This window comes from Strigops habroptila, chromosome 9 (assembly GCF_004027225.2).
Source record: "Strigops habroptila isolate Jane chromosome 9, bStrHab1.2.pri, whole genome shotgun sequence".
In the NCBI taxonomy this organism is placed as follows: domain Eukaryota; kingdom Metazoa; phylum Chordata; class Aves; order Psittaciformes; family Psittacidae; genus Strigops; species Strigops habroptila.
Genome location: NC_044285.2, coordinates 21463811 through 21478048, shown reverse-complemented (window position 1 = coordinate 21478048; position 14238 = coordinate 21463811). Strand labels below are relative to the sequence as shown.

At 55.0% G+C, this 14238-nt stretch overlaps 3 protein-coding genes across 9 annotated transcripts in view; 2 read left to right on the top strand and 1 right to left on the bottom strand.

Annotated features, from left to right (window-relative positions):
* CSNK1G1 (casein kinase 1 gamma 1) overlaps positions 1-10387 on the top strand; it is a 107941-nt gene extending 97554 nt beyond the window's left edge. For 3 of the 5 annotated variants that reach the window (XR_003993302.1, XM_030498353.1, XM_030498352.1), the window contains 2 exons: positions 1820-1926; positions 7272-10387. Coding sequence is in view for 4 of the 5 variants with exons in the window: in XM_030498353.1 (XP_030354213.1) it covers positions 1820-1926; positions 7272-7326 (162 nt within the window). In the remaining variant the exon portion in view is untranslated. Of the gene's footprint in view, positions 1-1819; positions 1927-4253; positions 4278-7271 lie in introns of all 5 variants that reach the window. The other 2 variants (XM_030498350.1, XM_030498349.1) reach the window with 1 other exon arrangement.
* Positions 10388-12113: 1726 nt separating this feature from the next.
* Positions 12114-13912, top strand: PPIB (peptidylprolyl isomerase B). The gene is made up of 5 exons (XM_030498345.1): positions 12114-12434; positions 12574-12687; positions 12797-12890; positions 13195-13379; positions 13561-13912. The coding sequence occupies exons 1-5, from the start codon at positions 12288-12290 to the stop codon at positions 13681-13683; spliced, it is 663 nt and encodes a 220-aa protein (XP_030354205.1). The 5' UTR covers positions 12114-12287; the 3' UTR covers positions 13684-13912.
* A 162-nt stretch (positions 13913-14074) lies between these two features.
* The window catches only part of SNX22 (sorting nexin 22), a 3754-nt gene continuing 3590 nt past the window's right edge, over positions 14075-14238 (bottom strand). For all 3 annotated transcript variants that reach the window (XM_030498348.1, XM_030498346.1, XM_030498347.1), the window contains one exon: positions 14075-14238. This exon is cut by the window's right edge and continues 216 nt beyond it. The gene's annotated coding sequence lies outside the window, so the exon portion shown is untranslated.

The following is a 14238-nucleotide window of genomic DNA, read 5'->3' as shown; positions in this document are numbered from 1 at the left end:
AGACACTGGACGTGCTAGGGGAAGATGCAAGGGTCATTCGAGCAAACAGGAACTGTCTGATACTGCTGGCGAGGTGAACTCTTTGGCAGAGGTTTGCTTGGAGAGCAGGCTCTAGTGTCAGACACAACACTGAAAATTTGCTCTGGTGAAATGGGAATTAGTGCCTAGAGTGGGACAGAGCTGAGGAGGTGGGTAGTGCAGGATGCCCCTGAGTGAAATGTAGATTGAGTTGCAATTTTTACTTACTCCTGATACTTGGTTGGATTCAATGATTTCTTGGCTTGATTAGCCACATTCCCTTTTCATTTAAAGACATTTTACTGAGTAGCAGAGAAACAGAAAGATAAAGAGGAACTAATGCATGTGTAGCTCTGATCTCAGATGTGAGCAGACAGTAAACTGGAGAAGTGTTCAAGGCCAGGTTGGACACAGGGGCTTGGAGCAACCTGCTCGAGTGGAAGGTGTCCCTGCCCGTGGCAGGGGGTTGGAACTGGATGAGCTTTAAGGTCTTTTCCAACCCAAACCATTCTGTGATTCTGTGAATTGAGCACTAAGTACAGAATAGGTGGGTTTATTCATATTTTTTTATGTAAGGGAAATAATTTCCTTGTGCAAAGTCAGCATCAGCTGTGCCTCCCCAGGAACAGTGCTCTGCCAGGGTAGCTACACAAAGCCTGACTTTGAGAGGGTTGCCTACCTGAGCAGTTTACAGACCTGTATGTGCTACTCTAAGCATTAAAATTCTGCTTATGTGCAGCCAAGAACAGGAAATCTGCTGCTGTGCATGGCTGCTGGGCTGCAGATGCTTAAATTGTTTCTCAACAGATGCCCCAGACCATGCTGCACCCTTCGGAGGTCAGTAGTTCTGAGTGGCCATTTCCGTTAAGGCAAGGGTTGAATTTGCCATGTGAAAATGAAGTGGCAGCATGTAGAGAAAAAACAAGAGGAGGAAAATCAAAGCCTTTTGTAAAATGGAATTTAACAAGTAGCTGCAGAAAGTGTGGGAAGATCCCTAGGAATAACGCAATTAAGTGGTAGCATTTCATCAAGCTGTGTGGGAAGTGTGGGGGGCTGGAGAGCCTGGCTGGGCCCACAGTGTGATGCGTCTGGGAAGGGGGGTGTGAAGGGCTGGTCACTCGAGGAGAGCTCTGAAAACCATATGAGCTGAGTCCTGACCTCTCTTGGCAGAGACTGGCCACGGGACCTGTTCTGCAGAAAGAGCAGTTGCTCTTGGAATTTAAGCTTTCAGAACTAGCAGATACACTTAATAGTGAGGGGACATCTGCTTCAGTGGCTTCCTTCCCTTCATCTCTGGAGGTTAGGTCATCCAGAGCCACCAGGAGTACCGGGTAGCACCTCAACCCCCATATCGACACATTGGTCAACATGGTCTAGTGTCATAGCAGGGGGTTGGAACTGGACGATCTTCAGGTCCTTTCCCACACAAACCATTCTATGATTCTGTAATAGTTTGTGTGTGTATATAGGGGTGTCAATTAATCTTCACACTAGTGGCTACCCCTCCCAAAGTGGCTTAGCCTCCCAAAGACAAGCAGACCTGTGCTGAGCACAGGAGTGTGAATTAGTCCCCTGCCTGCTGATCTGCTTGGGAAGAACCAGGCTAGTCTCTCCAAACGAGGCACGTGATCCAAAGGCATCCAAGGATTCTGACAGGCTGCTAAGAGGGTGCAAAGACACAGGAGCAAATGATAGTTATTCCGCAGCTTTCCCATTCCCACAGCATCCCTTGTCCAGGAGGGTGGAGATGCATCATGTCCAAGGGGTACGTGTCATAACGGGGTGTTGGTTTGTGTTTCAGGTGGTCAGTTCAACCAACGGGGAGCTGAACGTGGACGACCCGACAGGGGCACACTCCAACGCGCCAATAACAGCGCAGGCAGAGGTGGAGGTGGTGGAAGAGGCTAAGTACGTTTGCTTTACAAACAGGCTTTCCACTGGTGTGGTCATTAATCCTCCTCCTGGGAAACGAGTGGGGATGTTTACCCATGGTGAAGTACTCAATGCTCGTGTCCCATGCCCTTTTCCTTGCATATTGCTGCTTTTGTGCATGGTGCCTTCAGTGCTGCTGCTGCTGCTTCTTTTTGACACTTGTCATGGCTGGAGATCGTAACTCTTACTCAGAGCATGTATTGCAAGATAGCAGTGTAGCACAAGCATCAAAATAATGTGAACTGATTTCAGGAATCCCAATAAGCAGCCCCTGTTCCAAAAGGAGGACGCGCTGTACTCTCGTGCTGAGAGTGTAGGAGTAGCTTGAGCACAGCTCAGTGAAGAGATTGTTGGTCTGAAAGTTCACACTTTATTTCTGGTTGCAAGAAATGGATGCCAGGTATCCAGAATGGTCCTGAAGTAACTCTTGCAGGGACAGAGTTCTCTCTGTGAATTCTTTTGGTCCAGCCCAACGGAAGCTGAGTGAGAGAAACCAGAAGCAGGTGTCCTGCTTGTGTGGAAGAGCCGTGCTCCCCCTGAGCTGACCTCTCCTCTGTAGCTTGAGGTCAAGACTGAGAACTGATGTACAAAGTTGTTGCTTTGACCATTTTGGCCTCCTTTGCACACATGCTGCATCTGGCACCATCATGTCACCTTTTGCATGATCCTCCACATGGGACCTTCTCGCTGCCTCTGAACTAGACCAGGACCCCAGCAGGTCATGGTGTAATCCTGAGACTCCCTGTGTGAGGGATAAATAGGCTCAGGGCTGCCTTTGAACTGGTTGGTGCTGTGACGTTGCCCAACTGCCAGTTTGACTGATGACACTGGTGTTGCTTGTCCCATGTTGTTTGTCTCAGCATTTGTGGGAACTTGTGTTAGGAAAGACTGTGGGAGGGTGAAGAGGAAAACTGGCAGGTGTGAGAAGGGTGTGTTGGTGGAAAAGGTCCCCAGGTATGCATCAGTCTGAAGCCAGCGCTGGTTATCCCAAAGGTCTTCTGCTGTCTATTCTCTGTCCCTCAGGAAGCACTGCTGTGTGATCCTGCTGGCTGGTAGCTGGCCTGGGCATGATCCTGGCAGCAACATGCCTGAGCAGCAGACGCCCTTTGCCCTCCCAGCCAAAGGAGTGAGCCTTGGTTTTGGTGCAAGCTCCTCATCAAGTACAGTGGAGGGTGGGGGGGGAGATCTTGAGGTGCAACTTGTGGACTGGGCAGTATTCCTCTTAGATATGGATGGTGTGGCCTGCAGAGACCACCAGCTTGGCATCACAGGCTCTGTCTTGGTCAGGCTGAAGTGGGTCCCCCCCAGGCATGTGGCTTAGGATTGCTCCTTGGATGGGGCACACTGCCACCCTTAACAGTTCTCAGTACAACAACCCAGTGCAAGCAAGAGCCAGCTTTTAAGATGTGGCCACCTTCAGCCTCTGTTTCTGCAGCACCTTGTTGAGCGAGGCCAGGGTCCAGACCCCACATCTGCATACAGGGGAGATGTCAAGGCACATGAAAAGGCTCAAGCCATGTCTTGCAACACAGGGAACTCATCTGTCTCTCTCCAGACTGTCTGTCTCTTTGTGTGGTCCCAAGTAGGTTTTGGAGGTGATGGAGAGCAGAGCGTAAGCTGCTTTGCACGGACAGGTTTGGGGTCTCTTGTAACACCCAGGTGTAGTCCACTTCGTTCCTCTTGCCACAGGGAGAGCTGGCTTCATCTTCCCTTGCATCTGTGATCATAAATCAGTTATATGAGGAGGGCAAAGGAGTTTTGGATTCTGCTCTGCAGTAAAGTGGGCCAGAACAGGCTAGAAGGAGGTGGTTTGAGTGTTCTGAGGTGAGATGTCATAGCAGAAAGGTCTTTCCCTGGCACTCCCGGCAGGCAGAGGAGCTGCGCAAGTGCTTCTGCTTTGGGGTGTGCTGGAGATAAGCTCCTGGTCCTAGCATGGGTTTCACATGATAGGGCCCTTGTGCCACTGGAGCTGCGGGGGACAAGAGCAGATTCCTCTCCTGGTGGCCCAGAGCCCCTTTCTCATCCCAACCCCAGATAAGAACCTCATGGGGCCAGTGCCCTCATGGAAGGCAGGGGCTGTGTTTGTCAGAGGCCTCGAGCCCCTGGGAAGCGTGGCAGTTCTCAGCGGCACTGTGGCGAGGGTAGAGGTGGTGTGAGGGCTGGGGGGCGCGGCGGGCAGGCATGTGTGTGTCTGCCAGTCTGCACTGCATGTTTGCATGGCTGCAGTGACATGCTTTCATCCCACCTCTGTGAACTAATTGCTCTTTCTTCCTTTCTGTGTTTTTTCTCTACACTCTCTGTAGCTGCCTGAAAATGCTCAACTTGTGGTGAGTCCCTCTCTCCAGTCCACATGCAAGGGGGAGCGGACCAGACTAGACTGGGGTTGGCAAAATCAAACTGACCAAACCCTAAAAAGGCACAAAGTCAAAGCCAACCCAGAGCTGTTTTGATTTTAGGACCGTGCTGAGGGCCACATGCAATACTGGGGAGGGTGTGGGCTATGTCTGAGCGGCCGCATTAGGCTGAGCAATTCGGCTGATCTCGGAACTGATGGATGCAAAAGATGGATTTTAATCCTTTTCTGTTTGGCTTACCATCTCCCCCAAACTGTTAGGTCCATGAGCAGATGGTGTCTAATGGAGTTGGGCAGAGTCGGGACCAGGCTTGCCGAGCATCTTGCTGGAATTCCTCACGCAGACGGTTATGAAGGGAAAACCCTGAGCTGGGTATCGAGGGGAGGGGACAGTCACTTCTCAGAGAGTTTCCTCTGAAGAAGCAGGGGCCCATATTGTTAGAGAGGATGGAAAATGTGGCCGTGGAGTCCTTGTTGGTGACAGAGCCCCTGCTTGGAGAGGGAGGATGGGAGATGGCTCCTTTACAGTATCCCTGCAGCTGCCAGCTGAGGGTGCAGGGGAACAGGCTTCTCCAGGAAGGAAGGGGCAGAAGGGTTGGGATTAGCCTTGCTCCAAGCCCTGCTCAGGCATGGGTACAGTTTTCTGAGGATTTTGAAGTTTAATTTCCCCGTCTCAAGTTGTCCTAAGGAGCTGTTTCCTCCCTCCTTGCCCCTTGGGGAAACCACGTACCCAGTAAGCTGAGGACCAAGTGGATGCTTAGATGAGGAGTTTGTAGGTCCCAGGGAGGGCTGATGGGTGGGAATCAGCACAGAGCAAGGTAACAAAGCCGTGTGTGGCAAGGAATGTCCTTGTTGGATGGGAGACTGACCGCCTCTGCCCTGCTCTCCATAGGCATTGCCTCCAATACCTCTGGCATCTCTGGCTTCTCTGTATGTCGTAGTCTGGAGCTGTTCTCTTGGGCATTGTCTGCATGCAGAGAGATCACGTTCTGTAATTGTCAGCCTGCCTTATTCTTTTATTTTGGTGTTTTGCCTCTGCCTGTCTGAACTGCCAGGACTTCCTTTCCTGAACCCTTCCCTGGACCTCTTGAGTAAGAGCATTAAAAGACAGTCACAAGGAAAAACAGCCAGAAGTCAGTCAGCTCCCTTCGTTCAGTGCCTGAGGAAACGAGTGCTGCTCAGCCCTCTTCTTCCCTTACCCGCTGCATGCGAAACCATAACTCATGCATTTTCCATCCTCTCCCCATAACATCCCCCCCCCTTACTCATCATTGCCCAAGTCATGAAGGAAAGTGGCTGCTGTGGGAGAGAATACTGCAATAGCTTATAGCTGGAGAGGGCGGCAGATGGCCCAGGACAATAAAAGACCAGTCCTGGGGTGAGGGGGGTAAAAGTGCATGAAGAGCCTTGGGTGGATGGTGCTTCAGACTGTGCTGCAAAGGTCAGGCTGGGTGGGTAGTGACGGAGTCATCACAAGCCGCTCTGAGCCCGTGTTCCTGCAAGGAGAAGTGCTTTGTCTTTTTCCTTGTCTCACCTCCAAACTGGGCCTGTGTAGGAACCTAAAGACAAACTGTGGATGTTAAACTTCCCTTGGTCCTTAGTCTGTGCAGGTCAGAGGACCATGTGGTGAGGGCGGCCCTCCTCTCACAGGAGCTGTTTGAGCTCTCCAGGTTTAGGGGGTTCTGGTCTCCTCAGCAGACAGTCCATGCTGGTGGGCTTGGCTCAAAGGGGTGTGGTGGTCACCCATCGCTTTTACACCCTGTAGTAAGGCTCTTGCATCCGGGGGCAAGCACCTACTGGGGTGGGAATGAGAACAGATCTGTTCCTCCAGCTCTGAGAGGATGGAGGTGTGATGCTGACATTTCAGAGCATGAAGGACCCCACGGAAAACAATTCGGAGCAGTTGTTACAGTGGTTTTGAACGCTTTTGATCTGACTGTTGGTAAAAGATGCTTTGTAGGGAAAAATGGTCTTTGCATACTCACATCTGCTCTGGTGGCTTAGCCAGGCATCCCTTCCACCAGCACCCGGGCTTCCCTGGGCATGGCTGTAATGGCAGGAGAAAAACCTGTAGCGCAGGAGCAGAACACACAGATCACCCTTCCTCTGTGCAGAGGATTCTGGCAGCAGGCTGAGGATAGAAAGGTAGATATACCTTAAACACCAGGGAATTCTGTAGGAAGCAGCAGGACTAGAAAACGTGGGCGACTGCTTTCAGCATATCCCACCAGTGAACCCACCACTCCACGGTTCAGCTGTGATGGGCGTTTTTCTCCCCATCCCAGCCTCCACTATCCATCCTTCTTGCTTCCCATAACTTCGGGCGCTGTGCACCTCCCTCGCATCGGATGGGGGAAGAAGCAGGGGTTCTGCTACCAGCACTGAATGATTTATCCGAGGTGGAAGCTTCGGTTGTCATGAAAGGTTCAGTAAAGAAAGCTGGTCCCTGATGCGAGTTCTCTTTGGAACTTGTTTTCTTAGCGAATGGTGGTGAAAACTGTGTGTAGCTGGGAAGAGCAGCCAGGGCTCACGGTCCCAGCCCACTTCCGCCAGGGTTCAGACAGAGGGAGCGGAGCATCTGGATCCTTGTTTTACTGCTTTCCCACATGGCTCCTTGTGTTCCTGCCTCAGTCGAGCTGTGAGGGAGACAGCCCCACGCTCCGGAGCTGTGCCCCGCTGTTACCTGCAGCCTTTGGGCTCCCAGCGTGCAGCTAACGTCCCTTTGCTGGTCCACCAGCCCGTGCTGGTGGTGTCAACCTTCCACCAGCATCTGTGCCCTGGCCGGCGATGGCGGGGCTGCCTGGGCCGCGGGCCGGGCGCGCAGAGGGGCTGTTGCATGTGGCGGGAGCCAGGGTACGCTGCGGGGTGCGCTGCGGGTCCCTGCGGGGTGGCTGCGGGGTTGCTGCGGGATGCGCTGGGGGGTCACTGCAGGGTGCCGCGTTAACCTGCCTTGTCCTTTGTGCCCCAGGTGCTGCTGCTTCTTTAAGAGGAAACGGAAGAAGACGGCTCAGCGTCACAAGTGACCAGTGCCTCCTGGGCCTTGCAGGAACCACCTCGCCTGCAGCTCCTGCCTGTCTCATTGGAAGGGGCTTCTTTTTAGGGGGGAGGAGGAGGCAGAGGAGGAAGAGAGAAAAACGTTTAAAAAAAAAAAAAAAAAAAAAGTGACTTTTTAAACCAAAAAGAGAAGAAAACGTTCCAAAACAAACCACTCTGGGGTGGATCTGCTGAATGGTCTCCCTCGTTCACTCCAAGCCTGAAGCTCCTTTTGGGACCAGGACTGTGGCTGGCTCAGGTCTTGGTCGCCCTGGGAGGGGGGCTGGCTGGCTGACCCTCCTTCCCGTTGTTTACGGCGAAGGCATCGTTCACGCAAACCTGAGGACTGTGCTTAGTTCCTGCTCACTTTCCTCCCTCCCTCCCCTGCGCCCTCTGCTCCTCCATCCTCCTCTCTCCTTAATCCAGCAAAGAAATACCGTAGGCTGTCGAGAGGGCAGGAGGATGCAGTGGGAGAAGGGCCTGACTGCTGCAACAGTAAGAGACAGGTTCCCTTTTGGGCTCCTTGGGAACAGTTACACTGTAATGTGCAAGCTGTGAGAAATTTGCAATCTACTGTTCCAGTTAGGGTTTTTTGTTTCCGGCTCCCCTGACACCTCCCTCCTCTGACGGTAACAGAGCAACGTGGATTGTTTTAAAGAAGCTGACGTCATTGCACTTTTTATTATGTTTAGCATTTACAGATGCACATTGTATCTGTGGATCCCTGCGCGGCGCCGGCGTAGACAGACATTCAGCGGGGAAGACGGAGGGGTGGAAAGAAAGCCCTCAAGTGGGGATGTCAACGACATCCGCACGACCCTCGTGCCAGTCTGGGGTTCCCGACGCCCGCCTTGGGGCTTGGAAAGCATACTTGAATTTTCAGTCACCCTTCCTCGCTGCCGGTGAATGTCCCTACCATGGTTTCCTACACGCAACTGGCTGGGAGACACAAAGCTGTAGCCCAGTGTTGGCAGAAGGGAGCAGCGTTGGTTTTGCTGAGCCGGAGGAGTTTGTGCTGGCTTAAGAGGTAGAGCTGGATTAAGGTAACTGGGAGGCAGCTGTTTCCCAAAGCACAGATGTTTCCCAGTGTGGGTAACCGGGCAGCCTCCTCAGATCCCTCTGGTAGGGTGGTTGTGAGCACATACCTTCTGTGAGAAAACGTTAGCAGGAGCAAAGCTTCCCCAGCAGGGGAGAGGACACTTCATGCCTTAACACTGATTTCATCTCCAGATGGTCAGATAGGTTTGACTGGAATCGCCTTCATGTCCTCCCTGCAAGCGTGGGTCTGGGGCCTGTGGCAGGCCATCCCACCCCACAGGAGAAGCCACGGTTCTCATGCACCACTTTGGAGCCAAACCAATAGCTAGCAAAGGGCTCAGGGTGCTTTGCATACGTGTTTTATTTTGCACCCTGCTGCAGCTGAGGCTGCCCCGGGGTTACCATGGATGTGTCAGGGCTGTGGGAGAACTCGAGCAGCTCTTGGGAAGGTTGTGAATAGGTTCCTTGTACTTTGTCTTTCCACATGTGACACCTGACCAGGCTGCAACTGCTCACTTGAGGGACTTTGTTTGTCATAAACTCGGCCCTGGCTCACCTCCAAAGTCCCAGAGAGCATGAAGGGAGGACAGGGAGAGACTAGATCTCACTATCTTTTACTGGTTTTAATGATGATCTGCATATCTTGGAGTTCATGGAGCAGCACTCCCAGGAGGTTTGGTTCCCCTGGCTAGGCAGAAGCAGGCTTAGCGGGCAGGAGATCATCCTGGGCTTGCTCTTTCTGCATCCCTGAAGCAGGCAGACACTGGTGTGGTGCTGGGGCAGAAAAGCCTCCTTGACAGGATCTCCATAGGGCGTCTCTTTGCCATTCCCCACTGCGTTCTCTCCATGCCTTATCCCGACGAGTGCAGCTCAGAGGCACGGAGCCCTTTGCCCGTGCACCCACCAGGAGACACGTGAACGTTCTCACTCTGCAAAGCGCTTTCCTCAAGCCATGGCCAGGGCAGGAAGGGGACCACTCACCTCCCGCAGGCGCTTCGCCCCTCATCCCCTTCTGCCAGCGGGAGGACAGGACCATGGCCACATTCCACCCTCCTCTTTCCAAACTCCTCTGCTGCCAATGGCTTCCAGAAGCCCCGTGTGTGGCACAGGCGCTGCCCTCTCTGCTGTAGGAAACCATGGTTTGGTGACTTGGGAGGGGGGGAAAGGGGCACAGGCGTCCCCCGGGGAGATGGAGCCAGGCCCTGAGACACTTCTGTTGCTGCCCTCCCAAGCCCCACTAAGTGCCTGTCACCAGAACTCGATTCCTTCTGCATCTCCTGCCGTGTTTGGTCATTCCTCGCTGCCTCTGGTCAAGGAGCAGCTTGTAGTTGCAGCATATGTAAGTGTTTGCAGGGTGAGGGAGGGCGGGGGGGGGAAGGGGCCATCTCAACAGGTTTTGTTCTTAAATGTTTTTTTTTTGTTGTTCTTTTTTTTTGTTGTTGTTTCGGGGTTTTTTTTAAGTGAATGTATTTGATTGTTTAGAAACTTTCCTGACCTTGTTTTTAAGTGGGTCGGTTTGAAAGCTGTTTCACAATGACCCGCTCCCACTTCTCTCTGGAGATACGATGTTCTTTTAATCCTACGATGATGTGTTTGTAGGGGAGGACTGTCCCCCCACGGCATGCTGGTAATGCTCACTTGTACCAAGCCCTCTTGCACTAGAATCGTACGTTGGACTCTTCAAAAGGGCAAAGATGTGGGGTGGCTTCATTAACAAAAGGAAACTAAAGCGGGTTAACAGCAAGTGCTTGAGGAAGCCGCTGGCCCCAGGGAGCTCGAGGTGACCAGGAGACACAAGCCAGACTGAGCCAGCCGTGCTGTGGTAGGAGCAGGGCATTCAGCCTACCTGGGCCACCTCTCTTTTCCTCACCAGAGGTCATCAGCACTGGGGACCCCATGGGAGCGAGGAGGAGCTCCCCGCGTGTGGCCCTCCAACGCTGCGATGCAGTCTTCTGAGGTATCAAGTGAGATGATTATTATTTTTTTTTTTCAATAAAACATTGCACTGCTGCATTGTTCTCCATGAACAGACATATTCTATTACCTCGTCCTGATACCATCGCTTGTATGTTGATCTCCCAGGTTACAAGTGACAGGACAAGAGGAAACGGCCTCAAGCTGCACCAGGGGAGGTTTAGGTGGAGATGAGGAACAATTCCTTCCCCAAAGGGTGCTCAGGCATTGGAACAGGCTGCCCAGGGCAGGGCTGGAGTCACCGTCCCTGCAAGTGTTCACACACCGTGTAGACGAGGCCCTCAGTGCCATGGGTTAGTGGCGGCCTTGGCAGTGCTGGGGCACGGTTGGACTGGATGAGCTTAAAGGTCTTTTCCAACCTGGTTGATTCTGTGATTCTGTTCTCTTTCCCTTTGTTTCTGATGCGCGCCCTTGGTAGCTCTCCACTCCTGTGCAAAGCTCTGAGCCCTCTTTTGAGGGGACACTGTATGGTGTGGGATCTTATGGGGCCTTCTCAACGCTTTGTGCTTTACAGCCATGGATGACTCAGCCCCACAGAGCTCGGCCAAGGCACGGTGGCACTGATTTCTCTTCCCCCTGTGCCTGCACATTCCCATTTTGAGCACCCTGGGTAGCAGAATGGCTAAACCATTGATTACATGGAACACAGAGATGTGAAACACCCCAAAATGTGCTGTCACGTGGTTCTCCTGTCTCTGCAGTAGCATCTACAGCTGCTGCTGTAGACATCAAGGGGTCCTTCTCCATGTGTCAGGGCATTGTGTGCTCCTGTCTGCTGCCTGAGGGGCTTATGCTCACACTGAGGTAACCACCAGCTGAAACCCTCGACACACGCCGTGCTGCCAGCATGTGGCAATGACACGGGCCTAAGCTGCTGCCTCCAGTGCCACCATCCTCTGCGCCTCTGGGATCACGCGGAGAAGGGACAAGTGCTGTGCTGCTCGCATAGATCAGGCGCCAGGATTGCGGGGTTTTCCAGTGTGCAAAGAGCTGCTGCTGATTTATTCTCGCTACAGAGAAAAGCATTAAAGGAGGTGCCACCTGTTACGAAACGCAGCATCTTTCAAAAGCACGTCACTGTACCTAGACAGGGAGAGCACCTGCAGCATGACTGGTGGGAGCTCCTGATCCCACTTAGAAACTGCTTCATGCTGGGACTCTGTTGGGACACGTTTTCTCATTCTATTTCCCACCCTTAAACGTAATAGAGACATAACAACATAAATGTAATAGATGCTGGAGCAGCTCTGCTCTGGAGCCAGGCTGAGAGAGCTGGGCTGGGGCAGCCTGGAGAAGAGAAGGCTCCTGAAGGGGACACCTTAGAGCAGCTCCAGTGCCTAAAGGGGCTCCAGGAAACCTGGAGAGGGGCTTTGGACAAGGGCCTGGAGGGACAGGACAAGGGGAATGGCTTTAACCTGCCAGAGGGGAGACTGAGATGAGCTCTTAGGCAGAAGCTCTTCCCTGTGAGGGTGCTGAGGCGCTGGCACAGACTTTTCACAGAGAAGCTGTGGCTGCCCCATCCCTGGCAGTGTTCAAGGCCAGGTTGGACACAGGGGCTTGGAGCAACCTGCTCTGGTGGAGGGTGTCCCTGCTCGGGGCTGGAACCGGATGAGCTCCCAGCTCCCCCCAGCCCAGCCCAGCCCGCGCTGCGCCTCCTCCTGTGACTCCAGGGCCCGCCGGCGGCCCCGCCCCCCCCCCGCGCAGGCCAATCAGCGCCGTCCCTCCCGCCGCGCGAGCGGTAACGTGGCAGCCGCCCGGCGATTCGCGCCGCCACCGCCCCCGCGCGGCCGGAAGGTGCGCGCGGCCCCTCCTCTTCACCCCCCCCGTCTCCCCGCGGCCGTTGGTCGCGCCCGGGCGGCTGCAGCGGGGCGGGAGGGGGCGCGCGGCGCGGCGCGTACCACTGCGCGGCGGGGCGGGGGCGCGCGGCGGGCGGGGCCGGATGCAGGCGGCGCGGAGGCTGGGCTGCGAGCGGCGCAGGATGAAGGTGCTGGTGGCGGCCGCGGCGCTGGGCGCCGCGCTCCTGCTGCTGCTGCCCGCCGCCTCCCGCGCCGACGAGCGCAAGAAGGGACCCAAGGTCACGGCCAAGGTCTGGGGAACGGGGAGCCGGGGTGAAGGCCTGAGGTGATGGGGGGGGGCGCGCGGTGAGTCGTGGCTGCGCTCGGTGGGTCAGGCTGGGAGGGGTTGGTCCAGGCTCGCTCCCCACCGACATCCATCCCCCCCCCAAGGTGTTCTTCGACCTGCGGATCGGGGAGGAGGACGCGGGACGCGTCGTCATCGGGCTCTTCGGCAAGACCGTGCCCAAGACGGTGGAGAACTTCGTGGCGTTGGCCACCGGAGAGGTGGGGCCGCGCTGCGGGGCCGGGCCAGGCAGTGCCCGGGGGCAGAGCCGGGGGCAGGGGGCTCCGGCCCGTCCCGCGCCTCACTTCTGTCCTCCCTCCCCACCTCCAGAAAGGATTCGGCTTCAAGGGCAGCAAGTTCCACCGCGTCATCAAGGACTTCATGATCCAGGGAGGAGACTTCACCCGTGGTGATGGCACTGGAGGTAATTTGGCCCGCACCAGCCCGAGGGTCCCACCGCTGTCTGGAGGCTCCCACTCCGCTGCGGGCTGCCCCCGGGCACCGGTGTGGAGCGGGAGCGTGATACCACAGTGGGAACAGGTGGGCACAGAGGTTGAATACACAAAGCAGAGCTCAGAGCGTGGCTCCCTGTGGTGTTGGTACTTAATCCCCCTTCTAGATGTTCTCATTCACCCACATGGCCTGTGGACAGAGCTGCCATCGTCCCCTCTACCCTGACATACGTCCATGAGAGCAACGTGGCCTTTTTTTCCCCCCCAATCCCCTAGGAAAAAGTATCTATGGGGACCGCTTCCCTGACGAGAACTTTAAGCTGAAGCACTACGGGCCTGGCTGGGTGAGCATGGCCAACGCTGGCAAGGACACCAACGGTTCCCAGTTCTTCATCACCACGGTGAAGACACCGTGGCTGGACGGCAAGCACGTGGTGTTTGGAAAAGTGCTGGAGGGCATGGTAAGGGATGATGGGTGGTAGAGGGGTGACTGATTCCCAGGGGGAGAGCAGGACCAGGCCGATGCTGGCTGGGGGCAGAGCACTGTGAAGAAATGGCTGGCAGGTGCCTTATGGGATGGGGATCGCACTGAGCAGGCTCTGCCCGTGCCCTACATTGTTCTCATGCCTCTGCTTTCCCTAGGACGTGGTGAGGAAGGTGGAGAGCACAAAGACAGACAGCCGGGACAAGCCCCTGAAGGACGTCACCATTGCTGACTGCGGCACCATCGAGGTGGAGAAGCCATTCGCCATCGCCAAAGAGTAACGCACGCTCCTGGCTCTCCAGTGCAGCGAGGGGCCTGCGGCTTGGGGCTGCCCCACTCCCCCTTGTGTGTTCCCTGTGGTCCTGGGCGGGTGAGCAGGGGCAGAGCCGCTGTGCCCCGCTGCCTGGCCTTCCCTTCACCCTGCCGGCAGGCAGGCCGGGCACTGGCTCCTTCCCATCACTTTTGTAAGAAGCACACGCACCAATAAATGTGACCAATGTGTTTTCTAAAGTGTTGCCTCTGTCCCGCTCCTGGAGGGGTGTAGCTCACTTTTGAGTCCCACAGCCAGGGGCAGCCTCCAGCCACTAACCCGCTTCTTCCACGTTTCAAGCTGAGCGCGGGGCTGCAGTTGGCCCTGCGTTTGCTTTGCTGGAATGACAGAACGCATCCGTCTTTTGTCAGTCAACTCCAAGTGATTTATTGCCCGGATGCCAAGGGGTTTTCCCAACGCCATTCAGGGTCCAAAGGCTCCTACCCCAACCCCAAATCAGCGGGGTGGAAGGAGAGGTCCCAGTGAAGGCACGTTGGATGGTGGTTGATGAGCAGCTGTGGCTCCC

Bases quoted from the DNA above. Each gene is read 5' to 3' on its own strand.
- PPIB (XM_030498345.1), top strand. From the start codon at position 12,288: ATGCAGGCGGCGCGGAGGCTGGGCTGCGAGCGGCGCAGGATGAAGGTG. The intron at 12,688-12,796 runs GTGGGGCCGCGC...CCCCACCTCCAG, and splicing joins TGGCGTTGGCCACCGGAGAG to AAAGGATTCGGCTTCAAGGG. The intron at 13,380-13,560 runs GTAAGGGATGAT...TGCTTTCCCTAG, and splicing joins GAAAAGTGCTGGAGGGCATG to GACGTGGTGAGGAAGGTGGA.